The sequence below is a fragment of the Salmo salar genome, chromosome 15 (assembly GCF_965601325.2).
Source record: "Salmo salar chromosome 15, fSalSal1, whole genome shotgun sequence".
Lineage (NCBI taxonomy): Eukaryota > Metazoa > Chordata > Actinopteri > Salmoniformes > Salmonidae > Salmo > Salmo salar.
In genome coordinates this window covers 36,111,597-36,138,263 of record NC_138305.1, presented here as the reverse complement: position 1 = coordinate 36,138,263, position 26,667 = coordinate 36,111,597, and the positions used below count along the sequence as shown (strand labels likewise).

The 26,667-nt window shown below is 41.0% G+C and overlaps 1 protein-coding gene across 2 annotated transcripts in view; it reads left to right on the top strand.

The window, feature by feature from the left end:
- Positions 1-976: 976 nt before the first annotated feature.
- Positions 977-26,667, top strand: part of LOC106571262 (5'-3' exoribonuclease 2) — a 43,120-nt gene continuing 17,429 nt past the window's right edge. The window contains exons 1-26 of one of the 2 annotated variants that reach the window (XM_014144086.3): positions 977-1,215; positions 1,733-1,860; positions 2,034-2,145; positions 2,268-2,379; positions 2,531-2,589; positions 6,109-6,198; positions 6,430-6,502; positions 6,694-6,744; positions 7,919-8,076; positions 8,969-9,043; positions 9,440-9,573; positions 9,690-9,747; positions 10,034-10,141; positions 10,427-10,471; positions 11,142-11,285; positions 11,535-11,579; positions 12,186-12,274; positions 16,798-16,933; positions 21,044-21,151; positions 21,235-21,324; positions 21,543-21,615; positions 21,825-21,908; positions 23,925-24,022; positions 24,395-24,474; positions 24,592-24,648; positions 26,148-26,216. In XM_014144086.3, the coding sequence (XP_013999561.1) occupies positions 1,141-1,215; positions 1,733-1,860; positions 2,034-2,145; positions 2,268-2,379; positions 2,531-2,589; positions 6,109-6,198; positions 6,430-6,502; positions 6,694-6,744; positions 7,919-8,076; positions 8,969-9,043; positions 9,440-9,573; positions 9,690-9,747; positions 10,034-10,141; positions 10,427-10,471; positions 11,142-11,285; positions 11,535-11,579; positions 12,186-12,274; positions 16,798-16,933; positions 21,044-21,151; positions 21,235-21,324; positions 21,543-21,615; positions 21,825-21,908; positions 23,925-24,022; positions 24,395-24,474; positions 24,592-24,648; positions 26,148-26,216 (2,351 nt within the window). In that variant the 5' untranslated portion in view covers positions 977-1,140. The remainder of the gene's footprint in view (positions 1,216-1,732; positions 1,861-2,033; positions 2,146-2,267; positions 2,380-2,530; positions 2,590-6,108; positions 6,199-6,429; positions 6,503-6,693; positions 6,745-7,918; positions 8,077-8,968; positions 9,044-9,439; positions 9,574-9,689; positions 9,748-10,033; positions 10,142-10,426; positions 10,472-11,141; positions 11,286-11,534; positions 11,580-12,185; positions 12,275-16,797; positions 16,934-21,043; positions 21,152-21,234; positions 21,325-21,542; positions 21,616-21,824; positions 21,909-23,924; positions 24,023-24,394; positions 24,475-24,591; positions 24,649-26,147; positions 26,217-26,667) is intronic. The other variant, XM_014144088.3, reaches the window with a different exon arrangement.

Genomic DNA, 26,667 nt, shown 5'->3' with positions numbered 1-26,667 from the left:
ATGTTCTAAATCATTCAGTGGGGTCTCTCACGAACATTTCATTAAGAGTATATGCAAAAAGTCCGATTTCGTAACCTAATACATCCGATAATAAGGACCGAGCAATGTTGACGGAGAGGTACAGCTTTCTCACCCACAACTTTGAGAATTTTACATTTTGTGGTGGTCGTCTTCGAAGTTGTTTCTGAGGGGTTGCAAAAAGAAAAATTTGCATGACAAGAGCTGAATTCATTGTAAAAGGCTTTGTCTCAATCCATATCTATCTTACCTCTATATTGTTTTCTGTCCAGCGGATTCGACAAGAGGGGTTCAATGGGAAAGTGAGCCTGTCAGGCAGCCTTCATTCTCACACAGCATCCAGTTTAGCCGACCAGATGCTGCACAATTTATTATTTTTGACCACTTATTTTCTCTGGTCTCCATTGAAATAAAAAGTATTTTAAAACCCTAATTTTGGCCATCCTACAAAGGTAAAAACAACTTTTGAACGGATTATGATAGAGGCATGATGTTTGGAATATTGGTTTTCTTAGAGGTTATTTAAACAATGAGCATTATTTGACCCATTGGTCAAAATGAGGTTTTGATTTGACAAATCCGTTTTTGACAATTACAACCAAACTATGGATAATCAAGCTAGCTAAAATCTTATTGGTTGAATAATTGTTCTGACTTCAAAAGTACTTGACCACAATCATGTTGGACTTACTTACTACTTTCCAGTTTCCTATTTCCCACGAGCACCTGAACCCAGCATAGCATGATAGATGAGTTTACCACTAGTAATTACCAGCTGGAGGGGCGTCCAGGTGGATATTTCCCAGTCATATGTTGTAAATAAATACTACCTTCTCACTTGGTTATGATCGCAGAATTTGAACGTTTCGGAATTGAGTAACCTCATCGGCCTTCTCGATGAGGTTTGAATTCGCGATGGGGGCGCTGTTCGACTCCTGTCCTGTACGCAATTGCTCCCGGAAGATGAAAACAGCAAAACCCGGAAATCAACCGTTACCATGAGCTTATTTGTTAACGCGTAGCTACCGAAACGGCTATTTCTACAGCCGTTTTTTAACTACATCATTTTAAATCTGTATAATAATTTATAGCTGTGTGTAGCGTATTGTAAAACTACGGGAGATGGGAGTCCCCGCATTTTTCCGTTGGTTGAGTCGGAAATATTCTACAATTGTTGTCCATTGTACTGAGGAGAGGGTATGTGTTTGTAGGCAGCTATCTACTGTGTTGCGTATTTAAGACCGTGTAATAATTGTGCCCTTTATTTCTTAGTACATCTAGCATGTACTAACCTTATTGCACTTTAGATATCAAAATAGTTCGTTTTCATCATTTTCTCTTTTCAACGACATATCTAGCAGAGCATATTATATAATTTGTCGATTGAATGAACAATGTATGGGCTGCACGCAGTTAGATAGCTAACGTTAGCTATGCTACTTGCAGTGATTGACACAGAAACTCGTGTGCAGAGCCTTGCTGCCTGTGTTGCGCAAGTGTCGAGTTTGTATTTTTTGGGTTTGCGAACAAGCAGAAGCGAGACAGCCCGCCAATATTTTGACTTGGCGTGTTACGGAATCTAATGCATGACCAAGTAACGTTAAATCTCGCTAACCACCTTATTTATATTAGTTGCGTCATTGCAACCGTACATAAACAGACGTGCATTTGACAATAGGAAGAATGTTTAATTATTTTTCCCTTTTACTCCTAGTCCAAGGAATGTAATGGGGTACGAATTCCTGTTGATACCAGCAAACCGAATCCAAATGAAGTGGAGTTTGACAATTTGTACTTGGACATGAATGGGATCATTCACCCCTGTACACATCCTGAAGACAAGTTAGTCTTACTAACATAATTAAATAGAATGTGACTTTGTCCCAAATGACACCCTATTCCCTTTATAGTGCATTACTTTTGACCAGGACCAATGGTATTGGTAGTACTCTTGTACATTACCTTGAATTGTGATGATAATGTAGTGTAAACCCTCAAACTCTTCACTTTCACAGGGCTGCACCCAAAAATGAAGATGAAATGATGGTTGCCATCTTTGAATACATGGATCGGCTCTTCAATATTGTGCGACCCAGAAGGGTTCTCTACATGGCTATTGATGGCGTGGTAAATTCTGCTGATTTCTTTTCATGAGAGAGTAACATTTTTCAATGAATCCCTATTTAGATTTTCTACAGTTCTGTACAAAACAATTTGTTATACATATGACCATGTTTATCTCTGAACAGGCCCCTCGCGCCAAAATGAACCAGCAGCGCTCCAGGCGATTCCGTGCTTCCAAGGAAGGAGTGGAACTGGTTGAGGAGAAATCCCGCATCCGAGAGGAGATCCTCGGGAGAGGTGCATATATTTTCAGAAGTTTTCTTATCCTTCCAATAGTCTTGAGATGGGAGTCTTTGTTAAACACTTATTTATTTACAAATATTTTCCATAACAGAATTGCATACTAAATATATATACAACTTTTTTCCCCCCCATCTTCACATTTTAGGAGGGTATCTTCCACCGGTTGAAATCAAGGAGAGATTTGACAGCAACTGTATCACCCCAGTAAGTATGAGGCTTTTTTTTAAGGCTGTGTTTCTGTCACCAATAGCTTAAAGTAACTGTTCAGTGAAAGTCTTACTTTTAAAAATGTAATATTCTATTAACGCCTACTCAGATAATGTTGTTGAGTCATCATACACTCGTATTTGTGGCCTAAGCATAAATTAGAGAAACACTTAAAAAAACAAAGTTAAAAGAAAAATGCTTGCTTTCCTCATAGAGGATGATGTCACCCTCCTGAGGATGACCTGACCAATCAGTGGTCTTCTTGCATGAATATACAGTACACGCCCACATCATTCTGTTGGGGTATGCCCACACCATTTTAATGCAGAAAAGTTGTATATGTGTGTACGTATGTTTGGACACATTTACTCAATCAAGGGTTTTTATTTTTACAGTTTTCTACATTGTAGAATAATAGTGAAGACAAATTATGAAATAACACATGGAATCATGTAGTAAAAAAAAAAGTGTTAAACAAATCAAAATATGTTTTATATTTGATATTCTTCAAAGTAGCCACCCTTTGCTTTGATGACAGCTTTGCGTTCTCAACCAGCTTCATGAGGTAGTCACCTGGAAAGATTTTCCAGCAGTCATTGACGGAGTTCCCACACATGCTGAGCACTTGTTTGCTGCTTTTCCTTCACTCTGCGGTCCAACTCAACCCAAACCGTCTCAATTGGGTTGAGGCCAGGTCATCTGATGCAGCACTCCATCACTCTCCTTCTTGGTCAAATAGCCCTTACACAGCCTGGAGGTGAATTGGGTCATTGTCCTGTTGAAAAACAAATGATAGTCCAACTAAGCCAAAACCAGATGGGATGGCGCATTGCAGGAGGATGCTGTCATAGCCATGCTGGTTAAGAGTGCCTTAAATACTAAATAAATCACACAGCGTCACCAGCAAAGCACCATCACACCACCTCCTCCATGCTTCACGGTGGGAACCACATGCAAAGATCATCCGTTCACCTACTCTGTGTCTCACAATGACACAGTGTTTGGAACCAAAAATCTCAAATTTGGAATCATCAGACCAAAGGACAGATTTCCACCGGTCTAATGACCATTGCTCGTGTTTCTTGGTCCATGCAAGTCTCTTCTTCTTATTGGTGCCCTTTAGTTGTGGTTTCTTTGCAGCAATTCGACCATGAAGGCCTGATTCACACAGTCTCCTCTGAACAGTTGATGTTGATGTGTCGGTTACATGAACTCTGTGAAGCATTTATTTGGGCTGCAATTTGAGGCTGGTATCTCTAATGAACTTATCCTCTATAGCAGAGGTATCTGGGTCTTCCTTTCCTGTGGCGGTCCTCATGAGAGCCAGTTTCATCATAGCGCTTGATGGTTTCTGCGACTGCAGTTGAAGAAACTTTCAAAGTTCTTGACATTTTTTGTATTGACTGACCATGTCTTAAAGTAATGATGGACTGTAGTTTCTCTTTGCTTATTTGAGCTGTTCTTGCCATAATATGGACTTGGTCTTTTACCAAATAGGGCTAGCTTCTGTATACCCTACCTTGTCACAACACAACTGATTGGCTCAAATGCATTAAGGAGGAAAGAATTTCCACAAAATAACGTTTAACCTCTTACATGTAGACGTTCCGCTAGCGGAACACCTGCTCCAATATCCAATGATGGGCGTGGCGCGAAATACAAAGTCCTCAAAAATCCCCAAACTTCAATTTTTCAAACATATGACTATTTTACACCATTTTAAAGACAAGACTCTCCTTTATCTAACCACACTGTCTGATTTCAAAAAGGCTTTACAGCGAATGCAAAACATTAGATTATGTCAGCAGAGTACCCAGCCAGAAATAATCAGACACCCATTTTTCAAGCTAGCATATGTCACATAAACCCAAACCACAGCTAAATGCAGCACTAACCTTTGATCTTCATCAGATGACACTCCTAGGACATTATGTTATACAATACATGCATGTTTTGTTCAATCAAGTTCATATTTATATCAAAAAACAGCTTTTTACATTAGCATGTGACGTTCAGAACTAGCATACCCACCGAACACTTCCGGTGAATTTACTAAATTACTCACGATAAACGTTCACAAAAAACATAATTATTTTAAGAATTATAGATACAGAACTCCTTTATGCAATCGCTATGTCCGATTTTAAAATAGCTTTTCGGTGAAAGCACATTTTGCAATATTCTGAGTAGATAGCTCGCCATCACGGGCTAGCTATTTTGACACCCACCAAGTTTGGCCCTCACCAAACTCAGATTTACTATAAGAAAAATTGGATTACCTTTGCTGTTCTTCGTCAGAATGCACTCCCAGGACTTCTACTTCAATAACAAATGTTGGTTTGGTTCCAAATAATCCATAGTTATATCCAAATAGCGGCGTTTTGTTGTGCGTTCAAGACACTATCCGAAGGGTGACGCGCCCGGCGCGTTTCGTGACAAAAAAATTCAAAATATTCCATTACCGTACTTCGAAGCATGTCAAACGCTGTTTAAAATCAATTTTTATGCCATTTTTCTCGTAAAAAAGCGATAATATTCCGACCGGGAGTCGTTGTTTTCGTTCAAAGACTGAAAATAAAAACATGGAGTCTTCTCGTGCACGCGCCCCCAGTCTCATTGTTCTCAGATCAACCATTATCCAAATGCGCTACTGTTTTTCAGCCATGGCCTGCAAAGTAATCATTCACCGTTCTGCCGCCTTCTGAGAGCCTATGGGAGCCGTAGGAAGTGTCACGTTACAGCAGAGATCCTCAGTTTTCAATAAAGAGTGTAGAAGGCCAAGAAATGGTCAGAGAGGGCACTTCCTGTAAGGAATCTTCTCAGGTTTTGGCCTGCCAAATGAGTTCTGTTATACTCACATACACCATTCAAACAGTTTTAGAAACTTTGGAGCGTTTTCTATCCAAAGCTAATAATTATATGCATATTCTAGTTTCTGGGCATGAGTAATAATCAGATTAAATCGGGTACGTTTTTTTATCCGGCCGTGAAAATACTGCCCCCTATCCATAACAAGTTAACAAGGCACACCTGTTAATTGAAATGTATTCCATTTGACTACCTCTTGAAGCTGGTTGAGAGAACGCAAAGGGTGGCTACTTTGAAGAATCTCAAGTATAAAATATATTTAGATTTGTTTAACACTTATTTGGTTACTACATGATTCCGTATGTGTTATTTCATAGTTTCGATGTTTTCACTATTATTCTACTATATAGTAAAAAGTAAGAAAAACCTTTGAATGAGTAGGTGTGTCCAAACTTTTAACTGGTACTGTGTGTATGTATCTGTGTAAAATATATATATGTATGTGTGTGTGTGTGGCTAGCTAATTAATTAGTGTATGAATTATTTGGCTATAGGTCGTATTTCATAGAAATCTGGAAACACTGGACAGTTACTTTAACAGTGCAGAAGAACTTGCCCCTGGTACTTTTGGACCCAGCTCTTTTTGTGAACCTGCAAAGTTGTGAATACTGTCTGAAAATTCATTATTCATTTGAAAATCATCTCTAGGGCACAGAGTTCATGGACAACCTTGCAAAGTGTCTCCGTTACTACGTTGCAGACAGACTCAGTAATGACCCTGGATGGCGTAACATTACAGTAGGTATTATTGGCATCTGTGGAAAAAGACCACAACCATTTATTTCTAATGCATTGGTTGCACTTTAATTCTTACCATGTCAAAGCTTGCTTTTTTACGTGTTGGTCTGTTCTACTCGGTCAAGAAGTACATATTTTCTTGGAAATTAAACAAAGGTCAGGTCTGACACTGTCATATGCATTCAATATTGCTATCATTGCGCAAATGACAACTTTCTTTGTTCATTCTAGGTAATCTTGTCTGATGCCAGTGTCCCTGGTGAGGGGGAGCATAAGATCATGGACTATATTAGACGACAGAGAGGTAGGAGTCAAGATGGTTTTCAATATGTGTTTGTCGACCATTTTGAAGGTCGTTTGTGACATACTTGGCTGAAATCACAGGCATATTACAAAGTCACAAATGGCCTTCCATCTTAGTACAAGCTCTGCAATCATGTGTAAGCTAACTATATGTAATGATGCGTTTATCTTATTTGTATTTTATTTTTACAGCTCAACCCCACCATGACCCCAACACACACCACTGTCTTTGTGGAGCTGACGGTAAGCTTTGCACCACAATGGTCTTTCTGTAGTAATGAGTAACCAACACAATGGGAGAAAATTGAGCATCAACGGCAAGAACTCTTCCTCATGTATCCTTCAAAGTATTGTTGAATTACGAGAGAGCATGGTGAATGCAGACATGATGCAAATTAGATCTCACATTTACTGTAGGAAAGACTTGTCAAACCAGCTAGAAGGCTTCTAAATGCACAATGATACCTATTCAGGATTTGATAAATAGTTGTTAATAATTGTAGGGCACACAATGTCACCTTATTGAGCCGGACGGGCTAAAGACCTGTGGGTGACCGTGATAACGTATTGTTTGTTTTTCTAAGACCACGGCAAAGGGTTTAGTTATGCACCGTAACTGCAGACGATGCTTTGCTAAATGGTTAATATAAAAATGTTCTTACACTTGTTTAAAAGTTTGGCAACAGTAGTTGCTACTCTCCAACCTTGGATTTTGTTAGAGGATAGGGCTTCTCTGTTTTCTGCCGGCCTTATTGTCCTGCTATATTAATGGCCAGTTAGTTTTAAATGGGTGAAATTATGCAGGACATGATAGATAAAAGCTTCAGTCATTCAATGGTTCATGATGCCCTTGGTAGACAAAAGAGGGAAAATATTGCATGTAATTAGCTTGAAGAGGAGCCTGATGCATTCAGCCTGTCCCAAATGACATCCTATTCCCTATACATAGTGCACTACTTTTGACCCGGGCACATAAGGCTCTGGTCAAAAGTAGTGCACTATGTTGGGAATAGGGTGCCATTTTGGGTGAAGCTTCACTCTCCTCAAATAGATAAATCATGCTATTGTACGTGTATATTAATGACACATGTAGATAATAATGCATGCGTGGCTCATGTGGACTAGGTCATTTAATTAACATAAAGCCTTAGAAACCTGAGTTCATTGTTCCTGATGACCATGCATGTATAAAACGCAGTACTTCAGAGCTGTTTTCAGCCTTCCACTGTATTTCAAGATTTTCTGTTTCCACAAAAACCCTGATCAAGGCCTAGGGCTGAAAATTGTTGGTTTTACATTTGAACAACAAAGAAGATTTTTCATCAACTACCACTGTTCTAACAGATTTACTGAATTTCCTCTTCACTTCCAATTCTATATTTTAAATTTGGATGGCATCTTCTGTCCATTTCCCTAGCTGACCTGATCATGCTGGGTCTTGCTACTCACGAGCCCAATTTCACCATCATCAGAGAAGAGTTCAAGCCCAACCAGCCTAGGCCCTGTGCTATGTGTGGACAGAAAGGCCATGAGATCAAGGACTGCCAGGGAGTGGCCAGGGAGAAACAGGGAGAGGTAAGTTGACTTTATAGCCATCAAGGTTGGGGTCAATTCCTCATTCAATTCTCTCTCTGTAAATTTTATTCAATTCAAATTCCAGGTCAGTCTTTGAATTCTGAGAATCCAATTCCTCTGAATTCCAATGTTGGGTAAATTCCAATAATTACATTCCCAATTCAATATTATCCCCAACAATTCTACAAATTGGAATTCATTTCCTTCAGTCTGAGCATGTTACTCTAGAGACAGCCTATCTGTACTGGAAATATAGGAATACAGGTTGAAATTATTCAAATCAAATCCTACAGTGAATGTTTTATACTATGTGCATTCATTCCATTAACTGGGAAATGTAAAAATATTGAATTTCAATTCCAAAGATTAGGTGTTTTATAATTCTAATTAAAAAAAATCCATTCCAATTCCATAACTTGAGGCGTTTTCAAATTCTAATTTAATTCCACCTAAGTTCTCCACTTCATGGGGGAAATCAAGAATTTAATTGGCTTTTCAAATTAAATTTGGAATTGACCCCATACTCAATGGAGAATCTACCACATACCCATAGACTTCCAGTCATTGCGCTAATGCTACTTAGCATTGGCTTGCTAAACTACCTCTAACTTCCTTCATACTGGACACAGACACAAAAATTGAATTATCACGAGTTCATCTGACTCTGGGGAAGTAGATACAATCCTAAAGTATCCTTTTAAGGGCCATTTTCACAGGCAGACTAAGCCTAGTCTTAAACTAAAAAGTATTTTCAATGGAGATTCTCCATTGAGTTTTGTTTTTCGTTCAGGCCTACACTTAATCTGCTCAGTAAACCGCCCCCAAAAAGTGTACATTACATTTGCTCTCCGTTTTATGAGCAATGATGACTAATATTGTGTTCTTATTGCAGCATGATGAGTTTGCAGACACTATGCCGGCTTCTGAACAGGAGTTCATATTCATCAGGCTGTGCGTTTTGCGCGAGGTACGTTCTGTCTCAGACGTCTTAGCATTTCCAAAAAGCCTATTATATTTATGGTCATGTAACTATACTGAACAAAAATATGAATGCAACAATATCAAAGATTTTGCTGAGTTACACTTCATATAAGGAAATCAGTCAATTAGGCCCTAATTTATGGATTTCACATGACTGGGCAGGGGTGCAGCAATAGACCCACCTACTTGGCAGCCAGGCCCAGCCAATCAGAATGAGTTTTTCCACACAAAAGGGCTTTATTACTGACAGGTGGCTTATGGTAGAGAAATGAACATTACATTTCAAATCGAAATGAGACATATTTACTCTTTTTTTTTATATATTTTTTTTTTTGGTTTAAAAAAAAATCTGTTTATAAAGGCATGCTTCCTTTTCCTATAGTACCTGGAGCGAGAGCTGACAATGGCCAGTCTGCCCTTTCCCTTTGACTTTGAGAGGACTGTCGACGACTGGGTCTTCATGTGCTTCTTTGTTGGCAATGATTTCCTGCCTCACTTACCGTCCTTAGAGATTAGGTAAACCTGATGGAACTGAGATGAAGCTGATCGTCTTGAAAACACCTTGACAAAAATACGTTCTTGCTGTTTCCATTCTTTCCAATTGTTGATGGTATGTTCCATTTGTCCTTCAGAGAGGGTGCGATAGATAGACTGGTGGGCATCTACAAAGACGTCGTGCACAAGACTGGAGTAAGTGTTCTGTGTAGGCTTGGTTATGACTGTCTCACATGGGGTCTTAGGAGACGTTACTTAGAATCCCCCACCCCAGAAGTCTTTGGGTCAGTTTGCCAAACACAGATTAAGCCTAGTCCTGGATGAAAATACATGTTCTGTGTAATTTCTCTATTGGAATAGTTGTTTAGTCCAGGACTAGGCTTATTCTGTGTCTGGGAAACTGGCCCATAAAGCTGTCCTGACTTTCTTCCTTGTCCAGGTGTCTGTTCATTGCCTTAACGTGGTCTTTCTCTGCTCACAGGGCTACATCACAGAGAATGGTTTTGTCAAATTGGAGAGTGTTGAGTTGATCATGCAGGCCATCGGTGTGGCTGAGGACAACATCTTCAAGAAGCGCAAAGAGGACGATGTAAGATGGAAGCCGGAAGCAGTAGCTTTCAGCATGGAATTATTCCTCTTCAATAGATCATTTTCTTCCTTTGTTAAACTGAGGGGTGGGAGATATTCCATAGGATTTACATGAATCATGGCTTGGGTGTTGCATAAATTCTCTTTTCGAGCGGGTATTTGTCAGACACTCAGCTGTCATTTAAGCTATTTTAGCTGATGCCAATTTTAGTTGCGGTTAATCACTGTTCTGTAACTTACTAACTTTTCCAGTTGACTGTTTGTGTAAATGAGGTTTGTCTTGTAGGAGGGATTCAAGCGAAGGAATAAGGACAAAAAGAAGAGAATGAAGGTAAGTGGATTGGGCTATTTTATTGTAGCTTGACTTTGTACTGTGTGGTTGAATGCATTCTCATTTGCTTGACAAATGACCTTAACTCCTTACCTTCATGTTTTCTTAGAATTATGAGTATGCATGCAAGGCCATTTATTTCAATGGGCAGTTCAACTATTTTTCATTTATTCTGATTTATACTGTCAATGTGGTAGCGCTGTGTATTGTTCAAAACCTTCCCTTAATAGATGTTTTAAATCAGGGGTGCACAACTCTGGCCCTTGAGGTCTGCTGTATTGTATGCAAGTTTTCTTACTTGCTTTTTTGTACAATGGCAGATTTTTAGATCTAGGAAACCAAACGTGTGTGCAAGATTTGTGAAGCCAGTGACTTTATGGGCCAATTTCACAGACTCATATTAAGCCTGGGGGGTAGGAGTGTCAGGCCAGTAACCAGTAAACGTTTGCTGGATTGAATCCCTAAGCTGACAAGGTAAAAATCTTGTCATTCTGCCTCTGGGCAAGGCAGTTAATACCAGACAACAACTGCGCCAATGATGTGGATATTGATTAAGGCAGCCCCCCCACCTTTCTGTATCAGGGTTAAATGCGGATGACACATTTCAGTTGTTCAACTGACTAGGTATCCCCAAATTGTTAAACTAAATGATAAGTTGTGTGTTCCCTAGGCTCAGCAGCAGGGCCCAGCCTACATGACCGCTGGTCAGTTCGCCCCCCAGGCCCTTGGCAGCAGAGGCAGACCTGGGGTTGTCCAGAACGCCCGACACCAAGCCTTCGACATGAGGATGCAGGGCAGGGACCAGCACAACAAGGTATGATGGGGGGGCTTATCAGCGGGATATTGCTTCTGGTCAATGGTGCAAGGAAAAAACACCTATTATCCACTATTAAAAGCCAACGCTGTCATATGCACAGGATACAGTGTAGTGTACCCAGTACAATGAGATGCTTACTTGCAAGCTCTCCGCACAGTGAACATCTATACGAATGTTGAGGTGTTAGGGCGATTTATAGGACACTTATACAATTTATAGGTATTTAAAGATGTATTTTTATTTCAGGATGCTGCGCAATCCCTAAAAGCGATGATGAAGAATGGTGGCCAGGTATGCCTCCACTGAGAACCTTCTGTTTTTATAGTGATTTGTAAACTGGACTAGAATGTCCTGTATTGATCAAATCTGACGGAGGACTTTTGTCCATGTTCAAGCGTTTATATGTACCTCAAGTGTGAGCGCAGTACACATTTTCATGTTCTTTTGATGCTGGTCTGGGCTAGTTTCAACTTTTTAATTCATGTATATTCTGAAGCTCTTAATGTCTCTTCAATCTGCCTTTGTTACTTAAATGTATGAGAAAAATAGCTGGAGATATTTGCACATGAATGAAGTGTGGCAAAGGTGAAGGTCTGCACACACTAGCTGAATGTTTTATTTTCTTATAATTGGACAAGTATGCTATTTATCGCAAGTTTATGACAACCATCGGTAGAGCTGGAAATGCATGAAACTGTTTTTATTCAGTACATTAACTTAAGCGCCAAAGTAATTTATGCACAAAAGTCTAATGGAAACAACTCTGGAGGGACGTGCATATTTTTTCTACGTGGATTTTAGAATATTTGCATGAAAATCTGTCGCCAATTGGTGGAAACCGATCTGCTGCCAGATGGTTTAGGTATAATTATTTGTAAGGATGTGTGTTTTGTCCAGGCAGGAAGCAGTGATGGGCAGGATGGCCGGGGTGTGAAGCGGAAAGCCGAGGACAGTGACAGCGAGCCAGAGCCTGAGGATAACGTCAGGTAAATGGCTACGCTACAGTCAGTCAACAAGGGAGTAAACCAACCAGGACAGTCTCATCCAAGGAGCCTGTCAGTCAACCAACCAGGCAGGCCTCTCAGCAAGGGTCTGATGGTCTGATTTATGCCTCTCCAGTGCAGCATGGGCCCCTTAGGAGCTCCTCTGTGGTTTCCTACCACCTCCAAACCCCCTCCTCCTGCCTGCAAGTTATTAATATGGAAAGGAGGCATATTCTCATAAATTCCTCTGTGATGTACTCACGAAGGCTGTTGAATCCATTGGGCTAAATTGGTATTCATGGAGGCTTTGCTGTTACAAGGCTGCTCTCCCTGTGGGCCAGTGTGAAGGATTGGCTAGACAGATGCAGCTCATCTTTCATTATGTGTGCGATGCATCGCCAATCCACTAATATGTCGAAACCTTTCAGCTGCTTCCTGAAGCAGTAAACTAGTTACTCTTCTATGTCTTCAATGGACTATTGTAATTACCAGATCCTGTATGGAAGATGAGGAAATGGTCTCCTACTGGCTATAATCCACTATATGACCAAAAGTATGCCTAGCCCAAACCATGAAAAACAGCCCCAGACCATTATTCCTCCTCCACCAAACTTTACAGTTGGCACTATGCATTGGTCGCAAGTAGCGTTCTCCTGGCATCCACCAAACCCAGACGTGTTCGTCGGACTGCCAGATGGTGAAGCGTGATTCATCATGTCAGAGAACGCCTTTCCACTGCGCCAGAGTCAAATGACGGTGGGCTTTATACCACTCCAGCCAATGCTCGGCATTGTGCATGGAGATCTTATGCTTGTGTGCGGCTACTCGGCCATGGAAACCCATTTCATGAAGCTGCAGACGAACAGTTATTGTGCTGTGTTTCTTTCCGAGGCAGTTTGGAACTCTTATGAGTGTTGCAACCGAGGGCAGATTATGTTTATGCGCTTCAGCATTCGGCGGTCCCATTCTGTGAGCTTGTGTGTTCTACCACTTCGTGGCTACGCTGTTGTTGCTCCTAGACGTTTCCACTTTACAATAAAAGCACTTCCAATTGACTGGGGCAGCTCTAGCAGGGCAGAAATTTGAAGAACTGACTTGTTGGAAAGGTGGCATCCTATGACGGTGCCATGTTGAAAGTCAGACTAATTCAGAACGGACCATTTTACTGCCAATGTTTGTCTATGGAGATTTAATTACGTATTCAGACCCCTAGACTTTTTCCATGTTTTGTTATATCACAGCCTTGTTCTAAAATGTATTAAATAAAAAAAATCAATCTACACACAATACCCTATAATTACAAATCCGAAAACATGTTTTTTTGAATTTTTTGCGACTATTACAGATTTAAAAAAATAATAGTGTATTTACATAAGTATTCAGACCCTCTGCTATGAGACTCAAAATTGAGCTCGGTGAATCCTGTTTCCATTGATCATCTTGGAGATGTTTCTACAACTGAATTGAAGTCCACCTTTGATCAATTCAATTGATTGGACATGATTTGGAAAGACACACCTGTCTATAAAGGTCTCACAGTTCTCAGTGCATGTCAGAGCAAAAACCAAGCCATGAGGTCGAAGGACTTGTCCATAGAGCTCCGAGACAAGATTGTGTCGGGGCACAGATCTGGGGAAGTGTACCAAAACATTTCTGCAGCATTGAAGGTCCCCAAGAACACAGTGGCCTCCATCATTCTTAAATGGAAGAAACTTCTAACCACCAAGACTCTTCCTAGAGCTGGCTGCCCGGCCAAACTGAGCAATCGGGGGAGAAGGGCCTTGGTCATGGAGTCAACCAAGAACCCGATGGTCACTCTGACAGAGCTCCAGAGTACCTCTGTGGAGATGGGAGAACCTTCCATAAGGACAACCATCTCTGCAGCACTCCACCAATCAGGCCTTTATGGTACAGTGGCCAGACAGATGCCACTCCTCAGTAAAAGGCACATGACAGCCTGCTTGGAGTTGCCAAAAGGCACCTAAAGGACTCTCAGACCATGAGAAACAAGATTCACTGGTCAGATGAAAACCGAGATTGAAGTCTTTGGTCTGAATGCCAAGTTTCACGTCTGGAGTAAACCTGGCACCATCCCTACGGTGAAGCATGGTGGTGGCAGCATGCTGTGGAGATGTGTTTCAGGGACTGGGAAGACTAGTCAGAATTGAGGAATAGATGAACGGAGCAAAGTACAGAGAGATCTTTGATGAAAACCTACTCCAGTGCGCTCAGGACCTCAGGCTGGGGTGAAGGTTCACCTTCCAACAAGACAATTACCCTAAGCACACAGCCAAGACAATGCAGGAGTGGCTTCGGGACAAGTCTCTGAATGTCCTTTAGTGGCCCTGCCAGAGCCTGGACTTGAACCCGATCGAACATCTCTGGGGAGACCTGAAAATAGCTGTGCAGCAACACGCCTATCCAACTTGACAGCTTTAGAGGATCTGCAGAGAAGAATGGGAGAAACTCCACAAATACAGGTCTGCAAAGCTTGTATTGTTTATACCCAAGAAGACTCGAGGTTGTAATCGCTGCCAAAGGTGCTCCAACAAAGTACTGAGTAAAGGGTCTAAATGCCGGAAGTCGGATGTTTACATAGACCTTAGCCAAATACATTTAAACTCAGTTTTTCACAATTCCTGACATCTAATCCTAGTAAACATTCCTTGTCTTAGGTCAGCTAGGATCAGCACCTTATTTTCATAATGTGAAATGTCAGAATAATAGAGGGAGTGATTCATTTCAGCACATTCACAGTGGGTCAGAAGTTTACATCCACTCAATTAGTATTTGGTAGCATTGCCTTTAAATTGTAACGTTTCGGGTAGCCTTCCACAAGCTTCCCACAATAAGTTGGGTGAATTTTGGCCCATTCCTCCTGACAGAGCTGGTGTAACTGAGTCAGGTTTGTAAGCATCCATGCTCGCACAAGCTTTTTCACTTCTGCCCACAAATGTTCTATGGGATTGAGGTCAGGGCTTTTGATGGCCACTCCAATACCTTAACTTTGTTGTCCTTAAGCCATTTTGCCACAACTTTGGAAGTATGCTTGGGGTCATTGTCCACTTGGAAGACCCATTTGTGACAAAGCTTTTACTTCCTGACTGATATCTTGAGATGTTGCTTTAATATATCCACACAATTTTCCTACCTCATGATGCCATCTATTTTGTGAAGTGCACCAGTCCCTCCTGCAGCAAAGCACCCCCACAACATGCTGCCATCCCCGTGCTTCACGTTTTGGGATGGTGTTCTTCGGCTTGCAAGCATCCCCCTTTTTCCTCGAAACATAACAATGGTCATTATGGCCAAACAGTTATATTTTTGTTTCATTAGACCAGAGGACATTTCTCCAAAATGTACACTTTTTGTACCCTAGTGCCATTGCAAAACGTAGTCTGGCTTTTTTATGGCGGTTTTGGAGCAGTGGCTTCTTCCTTGCTGAGCAGCCTTTCAGGTTATGTAGATATCGGACTCGTTTTACTGTGGATATAGATACTTTTGTACCCGTTTCCTCCAGCATCTTCACAAGGACCTTTGCTGTTGTTCTGGGATTGATTTTCACTTTTCGCACCAAAGTACGTTCATCTCTAGGAGACAGAACGCGTCTCCTTCCTGAGCGGTATGACGGCTGCGTGGTCCCATGGTGTTTATTCTTGCGTACTATTGTTTGTACGGATGAACGTGGTACCTTAAGGCGTTTGGAAATTGCTCCCAAGGATGAACCAGACTTGTGGAGGTAAAATTATTTTAATTTTTTCTGTGGTCATGGCTGATTTATTTTGATTTTCGCACGATGTCAAGCAAAGAGGCACTGAGTTTGAAGGTAGGCCTTGAAATACATCCAGAGGTACACCTCCAATTGACTCAAATTATGTCACTTAGCCTATCAGAAGCTTCTAAAGCCATGACATTTTCTGGAATTTTCCAAGCTGTTTAAAGGCACAGTCAACTTAGTGTATGTAAACTTCTGACCCACTGGAATTGTGATACAGTGAATTATAAGTGAAATAATCTGTCTGTTAACAATTGTTGGAAAAATTACTTGTCATGCACACAGATGTCTTAACCGACTTGCCAAAACAAATTTCTTAATAACAAGAAATTTGTGGTTGTTGAAAAACAAGTTTTAATGACGCTAACCTAAGTGTATGTAAACTTCCGACTTTAACTGTATGTATATGTGATATTTCAGTAGCTTTTTTTTATACGTTTGCAAAACTTTCTAAACCTGTTTTTGCTTTGTCATTGTGGGTTGTTGTGTGTAGATTGAGGGAGGGGAAACAATTTATCCATTTTTGAATAAAGCTTTAACGTAACAAAGTGGAGAAAGTCAAGGTCTGAATACTTTCAGAATGCACTGCATATAGATGTTTCACAGAATTGTGAAAGACATGCAAGACTGAGTATGGCCTTCTCACATAGTTCTATTGATTAGGAGGCCCAGGTCTTTTGTCCTTGCTGGCAGTTTAGATAGCTTTGTCATCCCACCCTTACAATAGAACATGACTGTCCATGTGTGTTAGGTTGTGGGAGGACGGCTGGAAGCAAAGATACTACAAAACTAAGTTTGACGTTGACGCAACTGATGATGACTTCCGCAAAAAGGTGGTGAAGTCCTACGTGGAGGGTCTCTGCTGGGTACTCCGATACTACTACCAGGTATGACATTCTGATTCAAATCAACGTTTATTTTTCAAATGCACATGATACAATGTAGTGTACACAGTAAAATGAAATCCTTACTTGCAAGGTCTTTCTTGAAGAAGTTAACATGCACAGCGGAGAATTAACATAATGGCCTCCGAAAAATTGGTTTTAAAGGCCCAGTGCAGTAAAATAAATATTCCCACACTGAGGTTGGAATAATACTGTGACATTGTGAAAATTATGATAATGCTCTTTTAGTGTAAGAGCTGTTTGAAAAGTTTAATCCTTTTTTGGTGGGATGGAGTTTGGGCCTTCCATGGTGACATCACCATGCAGTAAATGTATTAATAGACCAATAAGATCGAGTTTAGAAAGCCCTACTCTAAGAGAAGAGCATTCCATCCAGCCAACAGTCAACCATTGGTGTGACTTTGAAATAGTAAATCACTAGCCAAGGATAATTGTTTCAAGGCTGGATTCTTTGGTTGAAAAATATAAATAAAAAATCTGCGCCTGCACAAGTATAATTTGAATATACACTGAACAAAAATGTGTTAGTGTGGGTCCCAGGTTTCATGAGTTAAAATAAATGATCCACAAAAAGCACTACATCCCTGTTGGTGAGCATTTCTCCTTCGCAAAGATAATCATCAACCTGACAGGTGTGGCATATCAAGAAGCTGATTAAACGGCATGATCAGTACACATGTGCACCAAAGGCCACTCTTAAATATGCAGTTTTATCACACAATGCCACAAATGTCTCAAGTTTTGAGAGAGCGTGCAATTGGCATGCTGACTGCCGGAATGTCCACCAGAGTTGTTGCCAGAGAATTTAATGTACATTTCTTTACCATAAGCCACCTCCGTTTTAGACAATTTGGCAGTACGTCCAACTGGTCTCACAACTGCAGACCACGTGTAACCACCCCAGCCCAGGACCTCCACATCCGGCTTCTTCACCTGCGGGATCGTCTGATACCAGCCACCCGGACAGATGATGAAACTGGGTTTGCACAACCAAAGAATTTCTGTGCAAACTGAAAGTATCAGAGAAGCTTCTGAGTGCTCGTCCTGCTCACCAGGGACTTAACCTCCCTGGGCAAGGTGGGACGCTTGCGTCAACAGCCAGTGGAATCGCGTGGCGGGAAATACAAATACCTCATAAATGCTATAACTTAAATTTCTCAAACGTATGACTATTTTACACCATTTTAAAGACAAGACTCTCGTTAATCTAACCACACTGTCCGATTTCAAAAAGGCTTTACAGCGAAAGCAAAACATTAGATTATGTCAGGAGAGTACCCTGCCAAAAATAATCACACAGCCATTTTCAAAGCATGCATATATGTCACAAAAACCAAAACCACAGCTAAATGCAGCACTAACCTTTGATCTTCATCAGATGACACTCCTAGGACATTATGTTATACAATACATGCATGTTTTGTTCAATCAAGTTCATATTTATATCAAAAACCAGCTTTTTACATTAGCATGTGATGTTCAGAACTAGCATACCCACCGCAAACTTCCGGTGAATTTACTTAATTACTCATGATTAACGTTCACAAAATACATAATTATTTTAAGAATTATAGATATAGAACTCCTTTATGCAATCGCGGTGTCAGATTTTAAAATAGCTTTTCGGCGAAAGCACATTTTGCAATATTCTGAGTAGATAGCCCGGCCATCACGGCTAGCTAATTTGACAACCACCAGGTTTGGCCCTCACCAAACTCAGATTTACTATAAGAAAAATTGGATTACCTTTGCTGTTCTTCGTCAGAATGCACTCCCAGGACTTATACTTCAACAACAAATGTTTTGGTTCGAAATAATCCATAGTTGTATTGAAATGGCTCCATTTTGTTTGTGCGTTCAGGTCACTATCCGAAGGGTGACGCGCGGGCGTATTTCGTGACAAAAAAATTCAAAATATTCCATTACTACTTAGAAGCATGTCAAACGCTGTTTAAAATCAATTTTTATGCTATTTTTCTCGTAAAATAGCGATAATATTCCAACCGGGCGACGTTATATTCATTCATAGACTGAAAGAAAAACATGGAGTCCTCTCGTGGACGCGCACTCCAGTGTCACTGTTCTCAGCCTGACCACTCACAAAAACTCAGTTTTTCGCCGAGAGACTGCAGAGACGTCATTCCACTTTCTGGCGCCTTCTGAGAGCCAATGGAAGCTTTAGAAAATGTCACGTTACAGCAGAGATGCTGTATTTTTGATAGATGCCCTAGAAGGAGAACAAATAGTCAGACAGGGCACTTCCTGTATGGAATCTTCTCAGGTTTTGGCCTGCCATATGAGTTATGTTATACTCACAGACACCATTCAAGCAGTTTTAGAAACTAGAAAACTAGAGTGTTTTCTATCCAAATCTACTAATTATATGCATATTCTCGTTTCTGGGCAAGAGTAGTAACCAGTTTAAATCGGGTACGTTTTTTTATCCGGCCGTGCAAATACTGCCCCCTAGCCCCAACAGGTTAACTTGACTGCAGTTTGGCATCGTAGCTGACTTCAGTGGGCAAATGCTCACCTTTTGATGGCCACTGGCACACTGGAGAAGTGTGCTCTTCACGGATAAATCCTGGTTTCAATTGTACCGGGCAGATGGCAGACAGCGTGTATGAAGTTGTGTGGCAAGAGGTTTTCTGACGTCAACGTTGTGCCCCGTGGTGGGGTTATGGTATGGGCAGACAAAAGTTACGAACACAATTGCATTTTATCGATGGCAATTGGAATGCAGAGAAAGCGTGACGAGATCTAGACACCCATTGTCATGCCATTCATCCGCCGCCATCACCTGATGTTTCAGCATGATAATGCACAACCCCATATTGCAAGGATCTGTAAGCAATTACTGGAAGGCTGAAAATGTCCCAGTTCTTCCATGGCCTGCACACTCACCAGACATGTCGCCCATTGAGCATGTTTGGGTTGCTCTGTATCGACATGTACGGCACTGTTCCAGTTCCCGCCAATATCTAGCAACTTCACACAGCCATTGAGGAGTGGGACAACAAGACACAATCAACAGCCTGATCAACTCTATGCGAAGGAGATGGTTCACACCAGATACTGACTGGTTTTCTGATCCAGGCCCCTACTTTTTTTTTTAAAGCTATCTGTGACCAACCGATGCATATCTGTATTCCCAGTCATGTGAAATCCATAGATTAGGGTCTTGTGAATTTATTTCCAAGACTGATTTCCTTATGAACTGTAACTCAGTAAAATCGTTCAAATTGTTGCATGTCGCTTTATATATTTGTTCAGTATACATTTAATGATGGGATGAAACACATTTCATTGTTCACTTAGTTAGTTGTAGAAGTGAAGAGGGAGGTACTAAGCTGGTATTGGAAAGTGTTTTGGGACATGAACATTTGCCAGTTGGCGGACTTCCCAATTCCAAGCCATTTGCACCATTCCTTCCAATGATTCAACTTTATGGTTTAACGACCTCTACTGCTCCTACCAGTTTTCCAAGTATGCAATCTTAAGAGAATTAAATGTCAGTCACAGGCAAGTGTCACCTAGATTAGAGGGTCATATAGGCTCCCAATTTTCTCTCAAAATGAATTGAAATTGAGAAAAAGTTTGGTCTTAACACGTTTTTGATTTGCAACTGCACAGGACCAAGAAGAAAACATCTAAACTGATATTGACATTTTTTTAAACTTCAAATTCATAAATGGCCTGAACTCAATTATTCCAAATTTGAATGAATGTGGCTTGAGTCAAGTGGTTCTTTGCCCTCAATGCACTACATTGTAAATTGCAAGGGTGCCAATATATTTGACCGCATCTGTAGGCCTAGGCCAGGGGTATTTATTCATCTCTGGGCATTCTTATTTAGTAGGTTATGTATTCAAATGTTTCCTGTTGAATTGTCAGTTATTTAGGCAAATAAATCAAAGTAATGATTTACTATTTTCCTGATGTTGAATTCAGTCATTTATGTAAATAAATGTAAAATCAAATCTGGAGTAAGTGGACACCAGCTAGCTAGTAATTTAATCACTGTCAGTGGAAATTCCGTTATTGGAGGATCATTTCTCCTGGTCGTCTGATTAACTGTCTGTTGATTGACAGGGGTGCGCGTCCTGGAAGTGGTACTTCCCGTTCCACTACGCCCCATTTGCCTCGGACTTCAAAGACATCAAAGGCATGTTCACCGACTTTGAGCTTGGGACCAAGCCGGTAAGAATGGAGGACGGCAGGCTTCTCTCTCTCCTATTGTTAGGCCTGTCTGTTTTGTGTGGTCTAAAGTTCCTGTGTTTCAGTTCAAGCCCCTGGAACAGCTAATGGGTGTCTTCCCTGCCGCCAGTGGAAACTTCCTGCCCCCAACATGGCGGTCACTCATGAGCAACCCAGTAAGTTTCACTTAATTTTAAAATGTAAACTATTTTTCAGCATAGTCCGAGCGTATGTAGCGTATGTAGCAAATCTATAAGGGACCATAGATGTGGAACTGATAGATTTTCTATGTAGGGGACTATCCAAATAAAGTGTGACCAATGTTATGATCATAGAAGTTGGTTAACTGCTCTGTCACTCATGTTTTCCTAACCTGTCGCTTCGTCTCCAACAGGAATCCTCCATCATTGACTTCTACCCTGATGACTTTGCCATTGACTTGAATGGAAAGAAATACGCTTGGCAGGGTAAGTCAACAGAATAATGGACTATTTAAACGGGACACCTTGACATGGCAGTGAATGCAGGTGGTTAGTTTGTATGTCCTGAATGATATACTCACTGCATTGCTTGCTCTTTGGGGTGCAGGCCTGGTAACTGTAAAGCATTACTGCTGATTTTAAAAAGGGCTTTATAAAATGCATTTGATTGAATGCGTTTTCCCCTCTGTGTGTAGGTGTTGCATTGCTTCCCTTCGTGGATGAGCGCAGGCTGAGGGCAGCCCTGGCTGAAGTCTACCCAAACCTCTCTCCAGAGGAAAGTGAGTAATGGGATTCTTCAACTTCAATCCACCATTGTAAACCACTCCTTTTGGAATATGTATCACCATAGTACAGTTACAGTACTTTATTAATTAAATATTTCAAGTGTGACGAACACGTCTATAGAAGATGGATGTACAATGCATTCGGAAAGTATTCAGACCCCTTGACTTTTTCCACATTTTGTTACGTTACAGCCTTATTCTAAAATGGATTAAATAAAGTAATAATCCCTCATCAATCTACACACAATACCCCATAATGACAAAGCAAAAACAGGTTTTTAGAAATTTGAACTAATGTATTACAAATAAAATGATCACATTTACATAAGTATTCAGACCCTTTACTCAGTAATTTGTTGAAGCACCTTTGGCAGTGATTACAACCTCGAGTCTTCTTGGGTATGACGCTACAAGCTTGGCACACCTGTGTTTAAGGAGTTTCTCCCATTCTTCTCTGCAGATCCTCTCAAGCTCTGTCAGGTTGGATAGGGAGCATCGCTGCACAGCTATTTTCATGTCTCTCCAGAGATGTTTGATCGTGTTCAAGTTCGGGCTCTGACTGGACCACTCAAGGACATTCAGAGACTTGTCCTGAAACCACTCCTGCATTGTCTTAGCTGTGTGCTTAGGGTCTTTGTCCTTTTTAGGAGAACTTTTGTCCCAGTCTGAGGTCCTGAGCACTCTGGAGCAGGTTTTCATCAAAAAGCTCTCTGGGGGCTCCCGAGTGGCACAGCGGTCTAAGGCACTGCATCTCAGTGCTAGAGGCGTCACTACAGACACCCTGGTTTGAATCCAGGCTGTATCACAACCGGCCGTGATTGGGAGTCCCATAGGGCGGCGCACAATTGGCCCAGCGCTGTCCGGGTTTGGCTGGTGTAGGCCATCATTGTAAATAAGAATTTGTTCTTAACTGACTTGTCTAGTTAAATAAAGTACAATCTTTCCCTCGATCCAGACTAGTCTCCCAGTCCCTGCTGCTGAAAAACATCCCCACAGCATGCTGCCACCACCAAGCTTCACCGTAGGGATGGTGCCAGGTGTCCTCCAGACGTGACACTTGGCATTCAGGGAAAACAGTTCAATCTTTTGATCAGACCAGAGAATCTTGTTTGTCATGGTCAGTCTTTTAGATGCCTTTTGGCAAACTCCAAGCGGGCTGTCATGTGCCTATTTACTAAAGAGTGGCTTCCGTCTTGCCACTCTACCATAAAGGCCTGATTTGGTGGAGTACTGCAGAGATGTTTCTTCTGGAGCTCTGTTAGAGTGACCATTGGGTTCTTAGTCTCCCCCCTGACCAAGGCCCTTCTCCCCCGATTGCTCAGTTTGGTCAGGCAGACAGCTCTTGGAAGAGTCTTGGTGGTTCCAAACTTCTTCCATTTAAGAATGATGGGGACCACTGTTTTTGGGGACCTTCAATGCTGCAGAAAGTTTTCGGTTCCCTTCCCCAGATCTGATCCTCGACACAATCCTGTAACGGAGCTCTATGCGCAATTCCTTCAACCTCATGGCTTGGTTTTAGCAATGAAATACATTGTCAACTGTGGGACCTTATATAGACAGGTGTGTGCCTTTCCAAATCATGTCCAATCAATTGAATTTACCACAGGTCAATTTCAAGTCTCATAGCAAAGGGTCTGAATGCTTATGTAAATAAGCTATTTCTGTTTTTTATTTTAAATTTGCCAACTTTCTAAAAACCTGTTTTTGCTTTGTCATTATGTGGTATTGTGTGTAGATATTTTATTAATCCATCTTAGAATAAGGCTCTAACTGAACAAAATGTGGAGAAAGGGTCAAATACTTTCTGTATGACCTGTATAACATTACTTTATTACTGAAGTACTCAACCTGTGAAATTACTAATTGAACTCGCATAGCAATGTTTATCTTGAATGACCTTGGTGTTAGTGCTAATCAATAGGTTTATTATGGTAAGAACTCCCTTTATAGGAATCGTTTGGATATTTGACTGTCAGTCACTCCAGCTGATGTTTTCTCTTTTTCTTTCAGACAAGAGGAACAGCCTTGGCAGTGATATGCTGTTTGTTGGGAAGTCTCATCCTTGCTGTGACTTCATCCAGGAACTGTACCGTGGAGAATCTCACGAGGTATGTGAAGCCATGTCCCTGCAGCCTGATCAACTAATAGTTTATTGTATAATAAACTGGGTGGTTCGAGTCCTAAATGCTGATTGGCTGACAGCCGTGGAATATCAGACCGTATACCATGGGTATGACAAAACATTTTATTTTTACTGCTCTAATTACATTGTTAACCAGTTTATAATAGCAATAAGGCACCTTAGGGTTTGTGATATATGGCCAATATACCACGACTAAGGGCTGTGTCCAGGCACTCCGCGTTGCGTCGTGCTTAAAAACAGCCCTTAGCCGTGGTATATTGGCCATATACCACACCTCCTTGGGCCTTATTGCTTAAATATAGTATGATATTAACTTTGCTGTGTGTATTTTCCTCAGGGCACTGAAATGCCAGCAGAACTATGCCATGGAATTCAAGGTACATTAAATCTTGACGAAGACCCTATCCTACCAGATAAGTAAGGAATATCTATTTTATTATCATACATTTTAGATGTTACCATTTGCTGCCATTTATCCATCCTTCTGTGGAGAGAATCCTGGCTAACCTATGACTGTGAAACCTAATTTGTTAGGCCAGTGCAGTCTCCCATCCCCATGCTGCGGGACATCGCACAGAACACTGCCATTGGGTAAGGATTCATATTTTACCCTCACAACCTCTGTTCATTCAGTTGGTGGTTCCCAGGGGCTATATGTAACCAACATGGTGTTCAGTCTGGTCTGCTGCCCAATATTTGTTCTTCCATAGTCCCATTAACCAGGTTTCCATCCAACCTTTTTATGTGAGTTAAGTACATGTAGGATGATAAATGTCATGACAGGCTTGATGGAAACAGAACATTTTTATGTACATTTTCGAAATGTCGACAAAGTAAATTTGGAGTCACGTGATGTGTGGTCCTCCCACTAGGCAAAGTATGCCGTTTATTAGGCTACAGATGAAATACATTCTGAACTTCACAGGGTGGAGAAAGTGCAAGGTGATGAGCTTGACTCTCTTTTTCAATAAATATTGAGGGTCTTATTCTGCTGACATGTTTGACGCTTGGCTGCCGTTTTTGACAAAAATAATCTTGCTCTTTTGTCCATAATAATCTCATGTAGGCTATACATATGCTGTAGCCAACAGTGGCGTAGATAGAGTACTGCATCTGCCCTGTGTGCTGTTGGCTAGTGCGCACATGCCAGTACCAGAGTGGGTACACTCGCTATATAACGCAAGCCTTTTTTTGTGAGAACCATCGGTAGAGTTGAAAATGTGATGGAAACCCATATAACTTGTATTCTGTACATGGGACTATAACCACAAAAGCGTTTTTTATGTACCCTATGTCATCACGCACAGCCTTTTATCTGCAACAATTCAATTTGATGGAAGCTACAATTTATTCATACTTGAATGTTTCACCATGTCTGGCTGTACAAAGACTGAATTCCATAAGAATTTTCACCGGAAGGGCAAGTTGACAATCCTTAGTGGTAGTCGTAAGTTCACATTCCTGCCTAACACTTTGTGATTGATCTCGACCAGGAGGCGAAGTTGGAGGTCACCTTGCGAAACTAAATTCAGATTTTCCTGCTACAATGGTCGACTTCAGACTCTCATATTTACCACAAGAGGGCTGCAACTGTCACTGGGTCCTTAGATGAAATGACCTGCTGGTCCCTCTGGGGGTCAGTTTTAAGAGAAGCTGAGACTCCTTCATTCACACCGGGCCTGCGTCCCAAATGGCTCCCTATATAGTTCATTACTTTTGGCCAGATATAGGGGGCCATTTTGAAGACGTGTCCCTCATTCACACTGAGTTGGAACAAGACTCATGCCAAACTTGAATTGATACCGTTTTCTATGACCAGCGCTGGAGTATCAGATGATGATAATACCAGGGCTCACTGTATTTCTCCTTGGGACAGGATGGTTATTGAATATATTGCCAATGCAAGGTTTGGGGTCAGCTTTGCCTGTACTCTTAGGCGATCCATGTTCTTAAAAATATATTTTTCTGTTTTCACTAAGGCTAAATTAAAAGTTCTGATATAAACTAACACATTAATAATTCATCAAATCAATTGTAGCAAGAATTCTGTTTTATAAATGTGTGTAAATTGTTCCTTTTTATCTTGGCAGAGTGAAATATAAGGACCCACAGTACGGAGAGACCTTTGTGTTCAAGGCTGTCATTCTTCCTGGGGCTAAGTAAGTTAACTATTTCTATATATTTTATATATATATATATATATATGGCAAAACTGTCAACCTGGGGGGAGCCTGGCTGGCTACATGTGTTTGTGGAAAACACAGAATATACACCAGGTGTTATACACACAGTAAGATTATATACAACAACAAAAATATATATATATATATATATATTATATAATGTACATATTCCCATTGCATCAGTGTTGTATATAATCTTACTGTGTGTATAACACCTGGTGTATATTCTGTGTTTTCCACAAACACATGTAGCCAGCCAGGCTCCCCCCAGGTTGACAGTTTTGCCAGACGAGCTCTATTCTATGTTGGTGGCCGTCTAGTACATTTTAATGCTAGATTGTATTTTCAACCGGGGGCAAAAACATGATTTAAATAAATAAATAATGAATCAATCAAATGTATTTATAAAGCCCTTTTTAGATCAGCA